Below are 21,834 nucleotides of genomic sequence, written 5' to 3'. Positions count from 1 at the left end.
GTAGGTGATGGTTTGAAGGGAAGAGGAAGAGATGTTCTTCAGGCACCACTGTGTTTGTTGCCTGCTCAGGAGTCTCTCATTGGAGCAATGGGGACTTAAAGGCCCCATGTGCATTAATTTATGTCAGAGAGCTGTTTGTATACACACTGATCATACTATAACATTTACAGCTATGAGGCAAGCATAGAGCAGCAAACCCTCTAGAACTCAGGTTTCCATTTGGGACCAGGAACAGGGGACTTTGCTTTCTGCACTTGCTGGTTTTACTCTTATTAGTTTTTGTGTTAGTGATTCCCTTTAGTTTTTCTTTTCCTCAGTATTATTTGGTCCTTACCAAGGAGAAGAAGAGGTGGCCCAATATCAGAGAAAAATAGTTTGGGCCAGGGCATGATATTACATGTGAAAAGCTTTTCATGTTTGCTTGCTCAAATGCAAGTCTGAAGCAAATTGTCTTGCTGAGAGTCCTTTGAAAATGTCTTTTATTTTGGCTGTACAGGAGGGTTTATTATTAGTTTTTACTTTTTTTAAAGAAGGTGAATGATGTGAAGCACTTGTCAGCTCCTCACCTCTGATGGTTTTGCTGTTTTGTTACATTGGTTTCCATTCATTGCACAGAGATTCATTGTCTTCGGTCCATCTGCCAAGGGCTCTGCAATCATCGCCCAACAAAAGTACTCAATTTCCTCTGTCTTTGCCCTCACCCTGCCATTTCAGCCTCCAGAGCTTCTACAAATCGAAGAGAATCTATAGGTTATTTTTAAATTCAGTGCTTATCAAGTCAAAGGGATAGTGTAATGTCATTATGGATGGCATCCTTTAATACTGCAGAACAGCAGCTGTCGTTAACCTTCTTTGCTCACAGAGCCCCTGGCTGCTTGCAGGCTGCTGGGCAGACAGAGTAGCTGTTAGCAACATCTTGACTTCTTCACACAGAAGAAAGCAGAAGCCATCTTTAAGAAACACAAAGGATTTATGCACATTAGTCAGTATTTTGAGAATAGATACAGACCAGCTTGCTTGATGTGCTGTATGTTGATCTGAATTTGAGTCTGCTCATTATATTACAGAATGCAGCTTTTACTAAACACTGCAGGTGATGCGAGTGACAATCTGCCCCTGTCAAAGTGCTTCTCATCTCCTTGATTTCTGGTGTTCTTGGACTACCTGAGCACATGGAAGGGAGAGGAGAAAGTATCTCTCACTCATGTTCTGTCAGACCATATAGAGACAAGAGGCAGCAGGTGCTTGTGTTTTCTTTTCCCAGTATTGCCAAAATGCAGGTGATCTCCTGTTTCCTGCAGCAAGGTCTTTTCTAAACTGTTATAGGCCCTCTGCAATTGCTTGGGGATTTAGGTGCCTTCCTTTGCTTCCCTCTGTATGGAGTTCCCCTCTTCACAGAAGACAGAAAAAACTTACTTTAGTGCACTCTTTCACCCTCTGATATCTCCTTCATCTCCTGATGTACTTCTCCACCTACAGTCTTCTGTTTCCCTAAGTATACAGTAAGACATCATTCTGCTGTGTGAACTCTGAGCCTTGAGTGGCCTCATGCCAAAGCTATGTCTTCCTCATCATCAGATGTCATTGCCACCTCATGACTATGCTGCTATTCCCTGATTCTTTGAGCTCAAATCCACAATTCTTTCAAGGCAACCATCCAAACTTCCTAGGGAATCTTTTACACTTTTCCCAGAGGAAGAGTGCTCACTAAAAAATTGAAAGGCACAGATTTTGCACCATGCAAAGCTGTGATGAGTAAATCCCCTTGTGCTGTTCTGGTTTCTGGGGAGCCGTGGCTCAGGCTGCTGCAGGCAATGTATGTGTTTAACTTACTCTCTCCTAATACAAACACAGGTCTGAGAGATCACCCTCAGATTCTTTCTGTAGCACATGCTTAGCCAACAAAACCAATACATCTGGCCTCCTGCTTTTCTACACTGTGTATGTGTAGGAGATCCAGCTCCTTATACTGGAAACAGCAACTTTGTGCCTTCATCCACACCTCACGTGTGATGACAGAGGGAGTGCAAGGACCAGAATTCAGGCTTAGAGCAGCAGTGGGTCTTAAAAGTTTTGTTTTCCTTTTTTTTGCTCTGACTGGAATACAATGTTGTGATTCACCAACTACTTGTAGAGGTCATTTAGACAATGTGAAAACTGTGACTGCAGATCAATCGTTTTGACAGCCTGTATGCTCATTGGTTTTCATCCCACAGTTACATCCTGGAGTGCTGGAGTACTAACCTGTGCCAGGATAATGGGAATCTCTCACTGTGTGAGCTGATGTTTAGCTTTGCTCTAGAGTTGCTGCCTGAGCATTTCAGAGCATGCTGCAAACACTGATAGGCAAAGCAGTCAGTTAAAGAAAGGTGAATAAAACAGTCTTAATTCTGGGAAAACTTGAACTTGACCACAGCAAACAGATTATTTTGCATCTGAGTCTATTTTCTGCTGAAGTAGCTTTGCTTATACTGAGGGCTCCAAGACAAAAGGAGCTCCACAAAATGAATGGCTAAACCCACCCCCACCTCCTGGGCACTCAGATTTGTTCCTGCAGCTTTGTGTAGCTTCGTGGCTTTGCTTGCTGTTGGTGTCTAATTAAAACATAGCAAATTCTAACACTAAGGTTGCTGTTGTGTAAAACAATATGGTTCTGTCTAATAATGTGGTTCTGTATAAAGAAACAATAGGTGCTCTAGTACTAGCCTCTTCCCAGTTGGGACTGAACAGTGGACTGTAATATAGAATACGATTTTGGTTTATTTCTTTCTTCCTCCCCCCTCCCAAACCAGCTTGATCTTTCAGAGGGAAAAAAGATGGAGAAGCATTGACCTAGATCATCTCTCCTATCTGGCTAAAACCCAGCAGAGCATAATTGTATAAAGATGAGAGATAAAAGGAGGAAATGATATCAGAAATGGCTTTTGTTTTCTTCGCTTTAGCCCTTAAATTAGTGTCCAGTTGTTCACATTCCTTTTTTAAATTCAGCTAAGGCTCTGCAGTCCTGCTGGATAACATGTAAGAGGAGTCATTGCTTCTTTCTTAATTTAAAAGAAGATATAAATTCAGTAATTTTCATAGTGGACCTCACCGCAGATAACTGGTAAAATTCATTTTACTTCTTGGCTGGTTTAATACAATATGTGCTGTGGATCAAGTGTGTAGATGTGCCCAGAATATGTTGCCCTCAACAAAGAGCCTGATTATGAAAACCCAATTACTTTCTGAATCTGTACAAAGTTGCGTGTCACACAGCCCGAGCTTACACATGCTGCAGTTTCTCCTTCTTGTCTTTTTCCTTGGAAAATGTGACCAGCAAGTGGTAATGCTGTTGAATGATGCTTTTATTAGCAGCAGCTTATGCAGGGATGTTACCCCATCACTTTGGGTCATCTCTCCTATGTGCTTTGCCAACAGCCTTGAAGCCAATGAATAAAAACATTGAGGAGAGAAACAAGAGTCATTTGTACAGGGCCATTTGCCTGCTTGCCTTTCTAGGCTGAGTGGCTGGAGAAGACTCTAGTGCCAGTAGTGATGTTGGAAGACATAGCCTTTTTGCTGAATTCCTTTTTAGTGGGTCTAAGCCTCTTCTGTAATGGGCTGAATGTGGGTAGGAGCTAGGAACTGTTAAGGGTTTTGTTTTTCTTTAAATAGCATACAAGAATAAAACCTGTGACTGAAGGTTGGGATTTACTTTGCTAGAATGAAGGAGTAGTTTAATTTCTTAGGGTGGAGTGTTTGAAGGTGTGGGGCAGTACAGCCTGCAGCTTGCAGAAATAGCTTAGGCTGGAAGGGACCTTAGAGATCATCTTCTCCAATCTCCTTGCCATGGGCAGGGACACCTCTGAACTGGATATGGTTACTCAAGGCCTCATCCAACCCGGGCTTGGTCACCTCTGGGGAAGGGGCATCCACAACCTTTCTGAGCAGCCTGCTCCAGTGTCTCACCACCCTCATACTGAAGAACTTTTTCCTAAGTTCTCTTCTCCTTGTTCTGTCACCAGACATCCTTGTGAAAAGTCCCTCTCCAGCCTTCCTGTAGGCTGCCTTCAGGTGTTAGAAGGCAGCTCTAAGGTCCCTCTGGAGGCTTTTCCAGGCTGAAAGATATATAAGTTGTGGTTATTGTAGGGTGTAGCTGATGCAAAAACTGGTTTTAGTATTCCCCTAGGCCATTCACAAATCAAACTAGTTGATGCTGAATTTCAGCAATGGGTAGAATGAGGTGAATTCAGGAGGTTAATAGTAAGTCCAGCAATGTGGCTTATGGAGGATGGGAAAAATCCTGTTTCCATTTCTTTTGCTGGAAGCATTTTGGGGTCATGCCCTCAAATGATGGCATAGCTTTTATTATTATTATTTAATGGTTTATTATTTGGGTATCTTTTGTATTTTCTAAATGACATTGAGTAGATGGAGACAAAACCAGGAGACAGGATGCTCTCTGTCCCACTCTTGTCTGCAAGGGTGTGATGGCAGAGAGGATGACCTGTGTGTTGGAGACCTAGGTAAATTAATTTCACTCTACAGGGGCTTGCAAACCAGTTTTTCCAAGAAATGTGGCCTAGATAATCCCCTTAGGACTGATCTTGGCCTTCTCTGTCAATGCTGTTTAAATTTGAATGAACACTTAAACGTGAACTGGAGCACAGGAGTAGGTGTCACACAGCAGGTTGTGCAGCAGCGGGGCGGGGGGAAGTCCTGCCTGCAACCCCTGTTACCTGGCAACATGGAGTGGGATATTGGGATCAATAGAAGACTACTTGAACCTACAAGCACCAAGTTGTCCTGAGCATAGCTCTGACTTTGGAGGCAGAGCTCAACTGCACTGCAGCAGCTGCCCGGGAAAATACCCTCATACCTCTGCCGAGTATTGCGGGCAGCCTTGGGTGACAGCCCTGGGTGCAGCCATGTCTCCGTGGGGCCTCACACCACCCATGATATTTGGAAGGGGCTTCTGGGGTGAAATGAAGCCCTGTGGACTACAATGGCAAGCCAAACTAGCACTGCATTTTGTAGCACTGAAGGGAGATGAGCAGCCACTCACGGGCTCCCATCCAGACAGCTGAGTTTGTGCCTGTCTGTTCTTCTTCCCCTGTTAGCTTGGCAGCTAATGGCACAAAGGCCCCTTTTTTGATTTCTGTCAGTGGCTTTGGTGCTGCATTTCTCAAATCTGTATCTCAAGTCATTATTCTTTTTCCAGTCTACACCAGAGTCTTCCTGGCCAGTTGGGTGTCAGGCCATACCCTTTATCTCAGTGGTGCATTCTGCACTGGCATAGAGTTGGATCCTAATCTAATAACTCTTATTCTGTACACTGACGTGTAAGGATTAGCCAGGTTATGCAAAACCAGGTTTTTTCTTTCTTTCCACAGATTGATTTGCATATTAACTTTTCTTGTGCATTACTGATTTGGTTCTGGTGAACTTTATCCTGTTGCTAGGAGGGATAAGCTCTGAGACACTGAAGAATTATTCCAAACGCCTGCAGATGCAGGAAGTTAATACTGCTCTGGTTTGTATTTGGACAGCTGTCATGTAATTTAAAAAGACTAGGCACTCTGGAAACTCTAGAAGCTTTTTCCTTCAAGAAAACTCTAAAGTGATTTGAAAGCCTGAATGGTACCTCTGGTTTCAAATGGCAAACTATTCCATTGGCAAAGGGTGTTGCAAACCTCCTCTGGGACCTGCACCTGGAAGGGTGCTTTTAATAGATGTTTCCCTGGAATAAAAATCTGTTGGAGAAACTTCATTATATTAGAAATAAGTGGGAATAGGAGTAATTGACTCAGTGTGTAGAGGAAATGTGTTTCCTATCCAGGCAAACTGTGGCTTGAACTAGAAGCTTTTGTTGGCCTTCTGCAATTAATACAAAAAGGCTTTGCTGCTTCTAAATATTGGCTGCATTTGGTGCACAGCAAATTTTGCCTTTAAAAGGATTCTTGTGGTCAGCTGTCACCTAATTCCTTTATGTCATGTTTATGTAAGAAGGACATGCTATTTTTAGAAACCTAATGTAGATATCAGTATGCTGGGAGATGAGATTGTGTTTGAAGAGAAAGATGTACCAGCACATTTACTTCACAGCGTAAGCAGGGCATTTATGTGCAGAGTGTCCTGGAAATACCAAGAGCAAAAGCACTGCCCTGGGCAGGGAGGAGAGTTTGTCTACTTTGTGCTTCTCTGATCCCTCCAGCCCTTTTAAACATGTGGGTTTGCACCTATATGGTTGTTGGCAGCCTGCAGAAATTGCAAGATCTTGACGTTCAAAATTACAAGAGTCTTTTTATGTGGTGGTGTGGGTTGTTTTTTATTTGGTTTTTATTGGTTGTTTCAATAATGAAATCTTAGCAATATTGAATTACAGTGGGCTACCCAGGCAGGTGGTGGAGTCGCCATCCCTGGAGGTGTTCAAGAAAAGACTGGATGAGGCACTTAGTGCCATGTCTAGTTGACTGTATAGGGCTGGGTGATAGGTTGGACTGGATTATCTTGGAAGTCTCTTCCAACCTGATTGATTCTATGATTCTACTTTTCTCTGGAACTTAGCTTACTTTTGCTGTATTCCTAACTTTCTGCTTGGAGAGCTGAAACACCTTTGACTGGAGTCCTTTCTGACTCCAGGAGCCTTCCTTGCAGAAAAACACTAAGTATTTTCAGGTTTCAGAACAGAGGGGGAATTATCATTTTGGGAACCATTTGCTTCCATTTGCTTATATAGCATTCACACACAAGCTACTTACCACAGGGATACACTTTTTTATTGTCCATGCATGTGTTGCAGTCTACTATCTCATGTGTCATCTTATTTACTTGGTTGTCCCTTTTTAAAGCTTTTATAGATAAGACAGCACTGGACATCACAGGTAGTATGTTCATAAATGTGCTTGGTACGTGAACAGAGACATTTCAAATACACTTGCATGTGTGTGTATGCAAGAACAAAGAGGCTCAGAAAATGTGTTCCGTGATTTGGCATATCTCATTCTTTCCCTCATCCCTCCCCTGCACTTGTATAAGTACTTTTGATGGCAGCTGCTGGATTAGACCCAGAAGCTTAAAAGATTAAAGAAACCACTAAAAGCAGCTAGGAGGAAGTGAAGGATACGTTTGTTTGAAGGTTTGTGTTTTCATACTGGTGGTTGAGAAGAAAATTGCAAACAGGCTCTGCCCTGCAGCAGGGGACTCGCAGCCATCTGGGCATTGCAGAGTATCTGCTCCAGCCACACTCACTGGGGCTCAGCCTGTGCCTTAGGACTCTGCATGTCACATCTAGGGTGCTGCAGGGGGACTGTGTTGGTCCACATCCCCTTTCCTCTCTCTGTCATAGCTCACAAGTTCATCTAGAGCTGTGCAGCACAGGTGAGGAAAGCCGTGACATTCCCTGGCTTCTTGTAGAGCAAGATGAAACTGCAGTTGAAATGCGGTGAATGGCTCAGTGAGCTGCAGATTCTGTGTTTTCACCCTGTAGCAAACTGCTGCCTGCTGCTGTTTATGCTGGCTATTCACCTCTGCAAGGAGTAGAATTTTTGATGAACATATTTTTGTCCAGGGAGTTCCACTGAAGGACAGGTAGAGCTGAGCAGAGCACAGCATCTGTCAAAAGTCAGGCTGAAGTCTGATTCTTTCTTTGTATTTCAAATTTCCTCCATCCACTCTCCTTAACCTCAAACACAAAGGCAGCTGTTGCAAGAAGTTAGTTATTTTTACCATGGACTCTTTTGCGATGTAAAACATCTGCTGCTTTCTGGCTGATCCCTAAACCTTGCTGATGGTGTGTATAATCAAACTCGGGGTCTTGAGAATATGATCCAGCCTTGCCTTTTGTCATTCTAAACAAGCAAGTCTGTGCTGCAGAAACTATCTGGTGTGGAGGCAAGACCAGGTCCCAGCTACCCAACTGCATTGCTAGAGTAGGACCCAGTGCTGCTGAGCACGTCAGGATTATTAACATTAATCTAATCTTTCCGTTTGTCAAACAGATTTTTGAGTACATGGAGACAGCTTACCCAGTTCTTAAGACAGTGCTCCCAGATCAGCTTGTAGTTTGTTCTGTAATACCATGTGGATTTGCTGGGATTTTCAAGTAAATACATTATGTATATGGCTTACAGATTGCTTAAGCTGTCTGCATCAATAATTAAAATGAGGGAGGGGAAACTTCTACAGAGTTTCCCTCTTTTCTTGCATGTCTATTTTTATATTTCCTCTCCTAGGATCAGGGAGATAAAGCTGTAGCAAGGGAGAGTGTGTCAAAGAGAGATGACCGTTTTTTCCAGCAGAGATGGGAGCTTGTGGCACGTCACTGCTGTGCCAGCTCTCAGCATCAGCCTGACCTTTGCCATTCTCTTTGCAGATGCTTTGATTCAGGCTTGTCAAGAGCTGCCAACATGTTCTTGCAGTTAAAACAAGCATACCTTTCCTACTGAGACAGGACGAAAAAAATTGCCTTTGAGTCTTGTGGCAAACTTGATACTGGGCAACTAAACAGCACAAAGTAGAGGGAAAAGATTTGACTTGGTGTAGTATTGCTGTGGTGAGTGTAATGTTGCCCAGGTTGGATGGAACAAGGTTTGGGGCTTTGTTGCTATGGCTTTTTTAGAGATACTTCATTACATTGAGTTTCAATGCAAGTTAACACTTTTGCTGCGTTTCTGTTTTATACCTCATCTAGCTTTGAGAAGGATACAGTGTACTGGAGTTGACATTTCAAAGTACACAGTGCCATTCAGATGGAGTTAGACTCCTTTAGTGTGGCATTTTTAGTGGCCAAGCCATGTTAAATGGAAGTGGGCAGTTCCATCTGATTAGCTGTAAGGCTATCTCTTTACTACTTCTGAAACCTTTGTGCATCCAGTCAGTACCATATCTGTCTTGAAGTTCAAAATAATAGCTGGTCATTGCTGGACATGAGACACAGTGTTATGGTCACAGATTTTGTGAGGGCTACGATGTACAGCGTGACTGTATAGTGCCTAAGATTTGAGTGCTGTAGTAAAGCATGTGCTTAGCTGGAATGTAGAATCAGAATTATTTCAGTTGGTTGTGGCTGCATCCTCCCTGGAGGTGTTCAAGGTGAGGTTAGATAAGGGCTTGAATGACCTGTTCTACTGGGAGATGCCCCTGCCTATGGCAGGGAGTTGGAACCAGATGATCTTTGATGTCCTGAGGTCCCTTCCAACCTAAACCATTCTATGACTCTAAGATCTTGGAGTCCAGCCTTCAACCCAACACCCTTATGGCCATTAAACCATGTCCCAAAGTGCCATGTCCACATGTTTCTTGAACATCTCTAGGGATGTTGACACCACTATCCTCCTGGGCAACCTGTTCCGATGTCTGGCCACTCTTGCAGTAAAGACTTTTTTCCTAGTAGTGACAACCCTTTCCACCCTGACATGACTGCTGAATAACCAGCAAGAGTTATTCGCCTGTGTTTACTTCCCAGCTCAGTTCAGGCTTTACAGCACAGAGAAACTGCCAAGGAGGTGTTGATCTGTAGAAATGGCTGGATGTGCATGTGCACAGCAGTCCTGGCTCTGGGTTGAGCTCATTTCCCAGCTTGTGAGAGGTACAACACACAGCATTTGCTGTTGTTGTGTGTTATGGGGCTGCTGAAGCTTTCACCGTGGAGATTTCCATGCTGTAGCTGGGAGCACAAGCATTTGAGCAACTTCCAAATGCACACACCGTGTGCTGGCACAGAATAAGTCAGACCAGTTTCAGTTTTGTCACTACAGATGAAAAATCACACAGTATGCTCTGCTTGATGTAAAGACCATTTGGTATCGCACACTCCAAGGCCTGGTATCTTCCATGTGTTTGGAACCTGGGTGGAAGGTGTTAGAGAGGTAGAGCAAACTAAAACGTCTCCAGCATTATTTTACTGCTTTTTTTTCCACATCTGGCTGAACAAAAAGGATGCGGTTCAGTGTTAGCAGCCTGTGTAATCTTTGACTGATTGTTGAGATGTCTCATTAGGATTTTTTGGGGGGGGCTGGAAACATTGGAATTGGCCTGAGATCACTAAGTCATGGGCTGTGAAAGAGCTGTTAAATAATAACAGCTATTTTACTACTGTTCTGGATCAAGCTCTGCCCAGCAGCTTGGAGAGGAACTGCTAGCACACAGCATTGCTGGCTGTGGTTGTGTAGGGCATGATGCACAAGCTCAGGTACTGCTGTGTTGTGTTGTCTGTCACTCTTTCCAGTTTCAATTTACTCTGGAATAGGCTGCCCAGGGAGGTTGTGAAGGTCTCTTCACTGAAGGTGTTCAAGGCCAGGTTGGATGATGCCTTCAGCATCTGAGTCTGTCTATGGCACGGAGATTGGAGTAGATGCTCTCCAAGGTCTCTTCTAATGCAAGCCATGCTGTGAATATAAACTCAAAGTGCTGATGTAACACAGATGTTAATCAGAATTTACAGTGGTTGAAATGAGCTTGGAATTCAGCTGAAGGGACTGAAATGGAGCATAAATCAAATGCCAGACACTTTATATTAAACTAAGGAGGTGGATGACCCCCCCAAACAACTCTACATAAGGCAAACCCTGCCATAAGAACATGGCAGCAGTAGTCATTAGCCTTCACCTTTGGCTGAGTGAGGCAGTTGGTTATGTAGATGTTAGTCTGCTCTCAGAGGATTTAAGGGGGTGAGAGGAAAAGGAGAGAGGGTGAAAAAAAAGCTGACTCTTCTGTAATTACACTAGTTCATTAAGATCTGTTTAAGTGGAGGCATATGATACGTATGCTTGTGACAATTTTCCAGAGGGATGGCTCGGCTAGTGCTAAATAACCAGGCTCATCTTCCCATAATGCAAATGTTACTCACAAACTATTACCATAATTGATGCACCGAGCCACTGTAGAGTAAATAATGTCTTGTGTGTGGGAATCAAAGTAGAAGTCAATGAATATTAAAGAACAAAATCTCATTTTTAAAGGGAAACTTCACAAGAATTAGAATAACTTTGAAAATCAAAGAGCAGCATAAGTTCAAGCTGGCTGGTTGCTGTCTAGGTGTGTTTCCATGCACACGCATGAACACACATGTTTATGGGCTGTGCTCTCTATTCTGCTGCTGCTGGGGTATTTCATTTGTTTGATGAGTACAGAGCATCCTCAGACTTGATTAAAGCAGCATGGTGTATGGGAACATTTGGGTAGCATCTACTGTCTTGGGAGCAGCCCCAAGAAGTGGGTTATAAACACACTAGATCTCCTGGCAGTTAAATAAGAAGTCTCCTTCTCTGGAGATGTTCAAAACCCAACTCGATGCATTCCTGTGCAACCTGCCCTTAATGAACCTGCTTTGGCAGGTGACTTAGACGGAATGATCTCCAGAGGTCTCTTTCAACTTGCACCATTCTGTGATTGTGACCAGTCAGGGTGTTTTCTGTGGGGTGAAGGGCAGCTGGGGCTGCTGGGAAGATGCTGAATTTTCTTTGTCACTTTCTTCCTGCACTCTGCTGGGCTACTTGGTCTATGTAACACAAAATGAATTTTGAATCATGCAAAAGCCACATTAGTTTGGTGGATTGTTCTGCTTGTGATGGCAGAGTGTGATGGGACTGCCTGCAGGCTGCTGTGGCTGAGTTGTGACCTGCTGCTGTGCGAAATTGCTAAGCACAGCTGCCTGGACTTCACAGTGTACAGAAGGAGAAGGCTTTACAGTTGCTTCTTCCTTAGTCTTCGATCACTGTCCCTGCACAGAGCCTTGTACCTCTGTAAGTGTTAAGTAGGTTACAGCACTTATTGCTGAGGTGTAAATTACCCTGTATCCATTGCTGGATGCAGGAGCTGTTGGTACTGCAGTCTTATCTGTGTTCCTAGGGATTTTTAGTGTAAAACGTTTTGCTGAGCAGGACTTGATTTAACTGTGGGCATTAGTAACCTGTCATCTAATCCCTTTTTATGTTCAAAGGGAACTTGTGGTGGTGTTTGGATGTATATATGTACATTACATGGACAGGCTGTGGGGTTTTTGTCTGTTTTGGGTTTCTTTTCAGCCATTGCTTCGCTTTTCCCTGCAGGATATATTGTTCCTTCATCCCTGTTCCATGTGTAGATGAGGGAGAAAAAGAGAGCCAAGCATGTAATGTATCACAGAGATGTATTCTGGTAGGATGAGATGGAGTGTCACAGAAGTCACTGCCTTGTGCATTTCAGAGTTATGTCATTTCAGACGCTTTAGAGTATTGGTATGTTCTCAGAAGTGATAATACAACCTTGGCCAAACACTGCTGCAACTCTAAAAACCAGAAACCCAAGGAAAAAAGTACAGAAGCATCATGTGGGGTTACAAACCCATCATTTGCTCTTGTAATATTATAAACCATTCTGTCCAGATGGCAATTATTGTTATTTTTTGACATTACAGATTATAAGACTGCACTCTTTTTTTTCAGAGTTGCTTTTTAAGCAACCTTTGCCTCCCACTGCTGAAGATGCTCACACATGACTTCCTGGCACAGTTACATATCTATCATATAACATCAGTAGCTTTCCTTATTGTAACTTGATATAACTCAACATGGCAGAACTAGCATATTGTGAGCCATCATGAGCTGAGCTCTTGTGCACCAGGCTTATGGGCTGTCCTTCGTCTGTCTCAGTCTGTCTCTTGCAGATTGTAAACCACTACCAAATGTCTGTTTCTTGTCCTCGGTGGACTGTATCAAGGAGTCTTTGAATTTTGCAGGCTTCTGTGGTTGTGCCTACTAACTGTGATTTCACCTAGAAAGCTGTTCATGTGCCCAAGTGGGTTATCATTCACTGTGACTCATTACAAATGGGCAATTTGCTGAGGGAGATACGATACTTCAGACTGCTTTTCTCAGGCTAGTCTGTACTCATCCTCTTTGAGTCAGCTAGCCTTGCTTTTACTGGGTTTGATCCTAGTCCTAGGGAAAACCAACTGTAAGACCTGACAGGGAAAATGTTACTTGCACCTCTTGGTCATTGTGGGGGGGGGGGGGGGGGGGGGGGGGAATAATGTCTCCATAAAGCATGGCTCTGCCTGCAGGGCTGTAGGGGTGGATGGTGTTGGTCTCTTGGACCACTTTGTCCTGCATCTCATCTGTCTGAAATGGTGGCAGTCCTGGGAACTCTGATACACCAGGCACAGGATGCAGCTCATTCTGTGCCTGCTCTAAGTGGTTATTGAAGCTTAAGAGCTCTAGATACTGCCAGCCTTCATTGGGTTCAAAGCAGTGACCTAAGGAGTTCTTTTTAAAGTGTGCACAGAAGTACAAATTGACAGCAGCATGTTAGTGAGGAGAGGGTTTTTTTTCAGCAGCACTCAAGATGAAAGAGCAGATGGTGTTGATGGGAGAGCAGGGTTATAAGGTACAAGATGGGATTGTTATCATGTTAATAACAAGACAGCAAATCCCACAGTGCTTCCCATTAGCTTGAAAGGGCATTGTTGCCTGTTGGCCTTCATGCGAATCAGCAACACGCGGTATTGAGGGGCTCAGGGGGCTGCAGGTGCCTTGTTAGCTCATCATGTTGGTTGTGAGGTGTAGCCACCAATATCTTCAGATTTGGTCATTCTGATCCTTTTTCCTCACTAGACATGCCCTGGGAAGCCTTTCAGGGTGCAGGGGAGTTCAAAGACAGAGCTGGTAGATTCTGGGTTACTTCTGTGACAGTAACACTGTTCTGGATTATGGGAACTTGGAAGTGAATCTGGTGTTTGCTAGCTTAAAGATGGAGAAGTGCTGAGCGCGTTGGAAGGGAAGCAGACAGAGCTCCAGCACTTACACTTCATTTTGAGTAATCCATATCACTCTGCAGTTCCCTGAACTTGGGGAAAAACTTTCTCTTTTAGTTGGCTTGCAGATCCCAGATAAGCTTCAGATAATCTTCCAAGGATCACTGCTTTGGCTGGTGCATTGGGAGCCTTTCTGAACTGTGAAAAATGTCTCCAAATCCTTTTTATTTATACTTACTCTAAACTGGTCTTTTTTTTCCCACAGGCTAATTATAAAATTTGCTGTAACCATTTTCAGGAGATGGGATCTTCCTATTTATCTAAACTTTGTACTTGTTGTTTATGTCCTCTTTTTTTTCAACATCCCCACACTTCACTCTGCTGGTTGGGAAGTGTGAAAGCTATTATGGTAATTGGGAGTGAGATGATTTTCTTCTCTCACAGTGCCAAGCAGATAGGAATGGATGCAACTCATCTTAGATGTAGTCCCTGCTTCAAATACCATCATCTTGCTGTAGCCTCCCTGCACACATAGCTACATGCACAGAGGTTTGCTTTGCTGGGCGTATGGGTCAGTGCTCTTTAGTTTGCTCAGAGATCAGCATGGCTTGGCTCTGCCATACTTTTGCAAGGAGGTTCAGGGTGTTTATATGCTGTGGTACATCCAAGGTGAAATAGTGCCCAGTTTACCCTTTCACTCCCTCCTACATAGCACAAAGAAAATACTAGCCTGACTTGACAACAAACCTGGAGTCAAAGCAAAATGGAGGCGATATAACCTGCTTTTAGATGACTTCAAAGTCAAAACAGTATCACTCATAGTGTAGTATATCATTAGCTTTCTCTGGGAGAATAACTGAGATGATCATGGGTTGATATCTAAATATACATTAGGGTGTATTAAAGGGCTTAGAAGCAGTGATCTGTTAAAAAGGAGGCTATTTAGTTCCTTTCTACTCTATCTCATGTTAAATGGCATATTAAAGTATGGCAAAACCTGCTGAAGAAATCAAAATATTATTCTTGGGAGAATTGCAAACATTATATGAAAATATGATCCCCTTTGTGGCAGTATACTAAATCATGTCTGGATTTTGGCTGTGCAAACTTAGAATCTGAATGGTAGATTATGTTATTGATAAGTGCTTGAAACAGAGGGTTTGGGACAAGTGAATCCATGTGCAAACCTAAACAGATGCTAGTATTTGAAGGCATTGTCAGGTTCTGTTGGTGTTGGCTAGGGACTGTTTGTGGATGCTGATGTTGGATGTTTCAACAGCATGGCAAAAAATGATCAACCCTGTGGCATGATCAGCTCCTCCCTGCCTTGCTGGGCGATGCGATGGCTGGAAATTCTGCATCTCTCTTCCCTGTGCTGCCCTTGTCCTTTGATTGCAAAAAGGACAGCTCTCGAGGGATGTCATTGTGCATTTTCCTGAGATAAAATAATAGCTCAGTGTTTTGTGACCCTGGAACTTTAGGTCCTGCCAGATGCTAATGAACCAGTGGAAAACATCCAGAGGCTGGTAATTGCTTTGAGGCACAGCTGTTTGTGCTTGGTACGCAGTGTCAAAGCTTGCTTCTTCAGTGGCTGCACCCTGTGATATTGCCCCAGGGTCCCCTTAGGGACTGCTGGGTCAATGCAGCGAGCAAACTTGCTATAATTGGGTACAAGAGAGCATGGTGTCTGTATGGACACAGGCAGTTTGAGGATGAGTCATGCTCTTGACACCACCTCTGTGGTTCACGTTTGGTGCCTGCAGTAAATCCCGGGTGGACAGTCGTAGCAGGCAGTGTGTCCAGGGAGCAAGATAAGAACAGAGCCCTTGGCAGAACAGCAGCTGGGAAGGAAGTGAGGCTCTTGCATTGACTTGGTCTCATTCAAACACGCAGCTGGATCTGTGCTATTTATTCATTTGCTACTTGAAAAACAAAACAAAAACAAACAAAAACCCAACCCAAAAAAACCAACCCAAACTCAGCAGCTAGCTTTTTAGGTGCAGAAAGGAGAAAATGCTAATAAAAATTCTTGTTTTCATTTTCTTTGGGTGTGTGTTCCATGTAAGAGATCACTTAATCTTCTGTCATCTTTATACAACAACATTTTTCATGGTTCCATTTTACCACCCTTATAGTACAGGTTAATTCTCCCCCAGAGAGGTGGAAACAAGTGGAGTGTGGGAATACTGTTCTGTGGCATTGATGGGAAGTTGTCTGTGACAGCTATGGTCATGGATGGCAGTGATTTGAACCAGTATGTTTGAGTTGTGTTGAGGGGGAATTGGAAAGGGCTTGCTGACCTCAGTGTCCTGGCTGAGTAGGGAAGGACAGGGATCTGACTGTGGAACAGGGCTGAGCAGCCTCATCTCCAACTGTTGCAACTAGGGGTGGACCAGGGCATCTCCCCGTGTGCAAAGCACATAAGAGGGTCTGAAATGAGGCATCTGTTATTTGTCAGTATTGGTATTTGGATCCGTTGTATAAGTCTAAGCTCATGAAAAGTTCCAGACCCTTCTGTTGGCAATTGAGTGGGTAGCCCAGCTCTCATAAGATGCACTGGCACTGTGATCAGTACTGACAGTAGTTTTTAGATGAGTAATATGGACAGACTGAGTTTCAGGATCTATCTCATTCACTATGCATCTCTGCATGTACATGTAGTAGAAGGTCATAAGTCAGTGGTATGTATATTTATTTCATCTCACTTTGCCTATGAAAAAGATACCTAGACCTAGAAAAGGGACAGAGTAGTGAAATAAATCTGTGACAACATGCACAGCTTCCATACAAGGAGAAACTTAGTAGCCTGAGAGTCTCCAGTCCTCAAAAGGAGCAAAAGGAAACTTCGGTAAAATCCAGACTGATCTGAAAATGATGAAAAGCAAATGATTATCTTTTTTTGCAGGACAGGATACTACAAGACTCCCACCTAAATCATCAAGCAGCTGGTTAAAAATCTGAGGTGACTTTCTCCTGCTGCATATAGCGAAATTCTGAACCTTGTTCAGCATCTTGTGAAACTTGACAAGGTTCAGCTACTGGAGTGATAGATTAAAATCCTTCTGTGCCATTAGATATGTTACTGAGGGTACATCTTTGGGCTGGAGATATTTTTACGTTGTTTCTTGTATATATTAAAGTGTTTGGACATAGGATGCTGGAACAGATATCTCTGTGCTCTGGTACAGCACTGTCTGTCTACAGCAGAAATATAGTAGGCTCATTATATTCATCCTGTAGTTTGCAACTTGATATTCACTGTTCTATGACATTCTTGGAGCTGGGAGATTTGCAATGAGCTGCAAGTGAATCAGTGTGTCTTGTTAAACCTCAGGGAACTGGGCAATGTTTCTGAATGGACGAACAGTCTGATAGGTGTCATCTCAGGAGTTTTTATGTGTTGATTTCGTGTTGATAGTGGTGGCTGTTTTGTTGTTTGGGTTCTTTAAGGGTCTTTGCAGACGTTGTTTTCAAATATGAACCTGACAGCATCAAAGCTTAGCAAGTGGGTATGCAGAGATAGAACTGAGAAAGGGAGGGGAGCAGAAGAGCGCCTGACTCCTGATTACTTGCTCTGGTTACATGGCAGCATTACTGCAGCTGCAGAATTGGAAAGGAGATATTTGCTTTATGCTTAAGAGGCTTTATTGTTTCTAAACTATATATAGTTCTGTAATCTTTCCTTAGATGGGGGAGGGTGTCGTGGGACAGCCTCCGAAGCATTGCCACCCTGCTTGGTGGGAGAACGAGGGGTTAACGCGGTGGTGTAGGGTTCTCCGAATGGGCAAGCTCATTGTCAGAATAATGTTTAGCCAGGTGTTAATCTGTGTCTGGAGGGAAGTGCTGGAATTCATTATTCATCCCACTGGGGGAGGTCATGGTCCTGGGAGGCTGCCAGCGCTGGAGCCAGCCTCCTGGCTTTACTGACATGTGCCATTTGTGATGAATGCAGCTGAAGTCCATTTGAGGAAGTCTCTTGTCAGGCAGCCAAGCTGACAGCGAAACGCGGAGCTAAGGCATTCGGCGAGCTCTGTTGCAGCAGGCGAGATCGCGCTCGGCGTCGGGAGGGCAGGAGGGGACAAGCTGGAACCGTGGAGAGAAAGCATCGTTTTTAATTCCTGTCCTTTTTTGAATCTTTCTCCCACCCTTTGCTTCTCCTAAATACTCTGCTGTCCTTGGAAAATTGCCGGCTCTGGCAGGAGTGCCATCAGTTGCTCTTGAACAGCGGGATAGGTTTGGGCTGCTTTTTTGTGCTTTAACGAGGGCAGGAGGTGAGACAATGATCAAGTCAAGTTGGTTCTACGTCAAGTTCAAGTATGCAGAGAAGGTAAGTCGCTACGCTTCCTCCTGCAGCCTTCGCCAAGGGATTGCTGCATGGTCGCCTGCAGCCCCTTTCCAGCCAGGCAGCTCTGGCCACCAGCCGGGTGGATGCCGCTGAGAAGTTTCGCCGGTGAATTTGTTTTCCTGTGGCTTGATAGATAATGCTGTGCCCGGAGCCGCCGCGGCGCAGGGTATGGGCTTGAAATGTGACAGCCACAACTTCAGCGTGATGCAAATAGAAGGGAAAAGATCAAATCTAATTCCTCCTGTGCTGTGTCGGGGCGGGGGGGAAGAAAAAGCAATGGTATTTGCTTGTCTCATGTGGAGAGTGAAAGGCGGGGAGATTTCTTGTTCTGTAAAGCTGGTTATGGGATGTTACAGAGCTGGTTTTATCCTCCTTGAAGGCAAGTCAATTCTTCTCCTTTAGCAACAGAGTGAGTATTTAGTTATCTGTAATTATTACTGGAAGAAGGAGATTTTATTGGTCACAAAGCAATGAGATGTATTTTAGGGCTGCTGCTGTTTGCTGGGGGTTTACTGTGGAACTTGCTGCATTTTATCTTGCATGTGGTTCCTTCTGTTAGATTGTCCTTTTACACTCATCTTCCACTTTATCTTGCCTGTCCTCAGTACTCAGATGTCTGGGGAGAACAGAAGGACAGGAGTAGACCAGGATTTTAGTGGGGACCTGCTGACAGTGATGCATTTTTCACTCAATACATCCCTGGAGGGTTTCCTGCCCTAGGTTACAGACTGATTGTGTTGCCAATAACACTGAGAACCAGTCAGGGTGTTTGGATGTAGCTTTGCTGTTTCCTTTAATCCAGCAAAAGGGGGAAAAGAGCAAGACGACTTCTTTTGGTGGAAAATACTCCAGAAGCCTCATGATCTGTCCCCTGAATATGCTTGAGCAGTTAGAAACTTGCTATTTAACAACAGGAGAGGAACCAGTGCTTGTACTACTGGCCTGAAATTATTTTGTTCTGGCAAATAGTGCCACACTGATTTATTTCTTATCTTTGTGCCTCAAGTTATACTGCACACAGCAGAAGCATATATACTTAATTCAACAAGATTGTGCTATCATTTATCCCAGGCTGTAAATAGCATATTTAACAAAGTCACGTATTTAACTACTCTGTTCTCATTTGTTTTGGGCAGCCTCACAAAGGTAATTTCACTCTGAAATCAACTTTATTAGGCTTCTATATTTTGTCTCCTTGAGATCTCTCAGCAATAATTCTATGTTCTTTAAAGCAGTGTCACACCTAGAAATAGCTGTATCAAAACAAATTGACTACATAGTGTGTGAAACACTTTTTCCTTTCTGAACAAAAATCTAATGAAAGTAACAGTCAAGTGCCAGTGGCTGAGGCCAGGTACTTATTAATTTTTTTTCTCCTTTCTTGTTTATTTTTTCTTTTTTTTTCCCTCTTTTTTTTTTTTTTTCTTTTTCTTCCTTTCCCCTTTTTTCCTTTTATTTTTATTTGTCTGGTTTTGGCAATACTCTTTTGCAATTCATCTAGAAAGCCCTTGTGTCCCTGAACAGAGCAGATAATGTGGCTGCTCTTCTGTCACCGGATGATTCTCTGTGTGTGTTACATAACCTGTCATACCAGTTTTGTCAGAGGCAGATATTTTTGAAATCTACAACCTGGGAAATTTGAACGTGGATGAAATCCAGGAAATCCATTTAATCTGTGTTCTTCTTAGAGTTACTTGTGCCTTACAAGATTTTTCCTCTGATTCACTAGGTAAGTTGCCAAGTCTGTTCATCTGCTGGAGAGGGGAAGGAAAAAAAAAAAACCAAACCATAGTGTGCACAGGCAGGAAGATAAAACCTGAAGTGCACATCTGGTCTTCTACTGAATTTCATGTGTGATAACAGACCATTGGCCCTTTGCATGGAAGTGGGGCTTTCCTGATGGAAGGCACTTAAGGGTTTCCAGCCTTGACTGTGAGGAAGGGATGTACCTCTTTGCTAAACACAGGGTTTTGTGTCAGCATCCTTGTTGTGGTTGGTGCTTGGCTCGTCCTGTATTAGCTTCAAGCATTGTGCCAGAAAGATTTAGCTCTGAATTGACACTGAATTTGTTGAAGTGGTGCAGTTCTCTGGCTGGACATTGTGGGTACACTCTCCATGGAACAAGTGCTTCTATGGTGGTGTAACCACATTGCTTTGAGAAATTAGGTCAAATTCTTCTGCAACTCTTCCATGTTGTCAAGGTTTTAGCAATGGGGTTTGTGTTTGCTTAGCTGAAGATTCTTTTAAGATTCTCCAACCAGCTTTTTTTTTTTTTTTTTTTTTTTTTTTTTAATGGATTTCAAATCTGACTTGGAGATTCAGTTTCTCATTTTCAATTGAAACAAATGTGGGCTGCTGCAGGGACAAGTGTTCCCACTCCCAGCTACACGTTGTCAGTGGCAGTGCTCATGTAGCTGCATGGTGACATGCGTCTGGGAGCTGATCCAACTGGAAATGAACAGGTTTTATTCCTTTTTTTTTGGACTGGCTGCATTTTCAGGCAGAGAGCAGTGTGTCCCCCACTTCACCCTGATGTGAGCCGTTAAGTATGTACCTGAAAATGCTTGGTTGAGGGTGAGTATAAAGGACAGTGCTGTCTCTTCTGGCAGCAGCCTGTGAAATGAAGTTATTTGAGGTTACTCCCTTCATTTGAAAGTGTTACATAATCTTTAAGGGAGGCAATTTTAAGTTAGAAAGAGGTTGGGTCCCTGCCCTCACATCAGCACAGTATCTTGGTTAAATCAGAACTGGAACTGCCTTTCCTGTCTGAGCCACAACACTGACATTGCACCGCTCCTTCTTAATTCTCCTGTAAAGAAGTTCATTGACATTTTTATTAGCTGGCTGACTTGCTGAAGTTGACATCCTTGCCTCTGGACATCACAAATACTTATTTAATATTTTTTTCCTCTGTTTTGCTTTGAAAGATTTTGATGGCTGAAGACTTCTTTGTGATAAAATGTAAATATCTATGTACATCAGAAGTAACTCTGGATTCAGATTATAGATTGCAAAATATTCCTTCACATATAGATTAGCAACCTGGTTTATTGTCTTGACATCACTGTGCTTTACTGCTGCTATAAACTGTTCTGTCAATTGTTTCCATGTTGCTCATCCCATCTGGATTATCTGCAGCCTCTGCAGACAGACCCAAACCATAGTTCGGTGATACAGCTTGTCTCAGCTTCATGGAAGGTCTTCTTTTGTAGGTCTTCTGAGGGCTTCCAAACTCTTTGTATCTGTTTGGCACCTTGAAGCCTCTCAACCAGTCAACCTGCATTATCTGTGCAGTAGATGTTCTATACTGGTAGGGGGAAAAAAACAGTGTCTGTACATTTGTAGCTGCAATGGAATGCCTGAGAAGTGATCTTGAACTGTTTTTGGATCTTCACCCTAAAGACACATTAGAACCCGAAACAGAGAGGTGTTGAGTCAACTGATGTACCTCGGTGTGTCAGTTTGCTTAAGTTATTCAAACAGATCTTTTTGTTTTAAGCTGCGTTAGACAAACACCACAAAACCATCTCACAGCAGCGTGGTTTTAATTGTGACTAAAATAACCAGATACCAAAACTAACTAAAGCAGAAATCTGTACAACTTCATCCTGAGCCTATTATCAAGTTAATTACAAGCATTCTGTTACATAAACTTCAAGGGAACCTCCTGGAAGAAACTCCAAGTTTTTATGTTTAGCTTTCAAAGATTTAATATAAGGTCACTTGGGCATGAGCCATTTTTACCCAATACCCATATTTGATCTGGGTGCACTTAGAC

The 21,834-nt window shown here is 43.3% G+C and overlaps 1 protein-coding gene across 4 annotated transcripts in view; it reads left to right on the top strand.

The window, feature by feature from the left end:
* AUTS2 (activator of transcription and developmental regulator AUTS2) overlaps positions 1 to 21,834 on the top strand; it is an 839,198-nt gene that overhangs the window by 270,032 nt on the left and 547,332 nt on the right. The window contains exon 1 of one of the 4 annotated variants that reach the window (XM_064166625.1): positions 17,772 to 18,038. The exons of the other annotated variants lie outside the window; for them this stretch is intronic. Within the exon in view, the coding sequence (XP_064022695.1) occupies positions 17,991 to 18,038 (48 nt within the window). The 5' untranslated portion in view covers positions 17,772 to 17,990. Of the gene's footprint in view, positions 1 to 17,771; positions 18,039 to 21,834 lie in introns of those variants that run through there. 4 annotated transcript variants of the gene reach the window in all.

This window comes from Pogoniulus pusillus, chromosome 27, assembly GCF_015220805.1.
Source record: "Pogoniulus pusillus isolate bPogPus1 chromosome 27, bPogPus1.pri, whole genome shotgun sequence".
Taxonomy (NCBI): domain Eukaryota; kingdom Metazoa; phylum Chordata; class Aves; order Piciformes; family Lybiidae; genus Pogoniulus; species Pogoniulus pusillus.
This window is presented reverse-complemented; position numbering and strand designations above follow the sequence as displayed.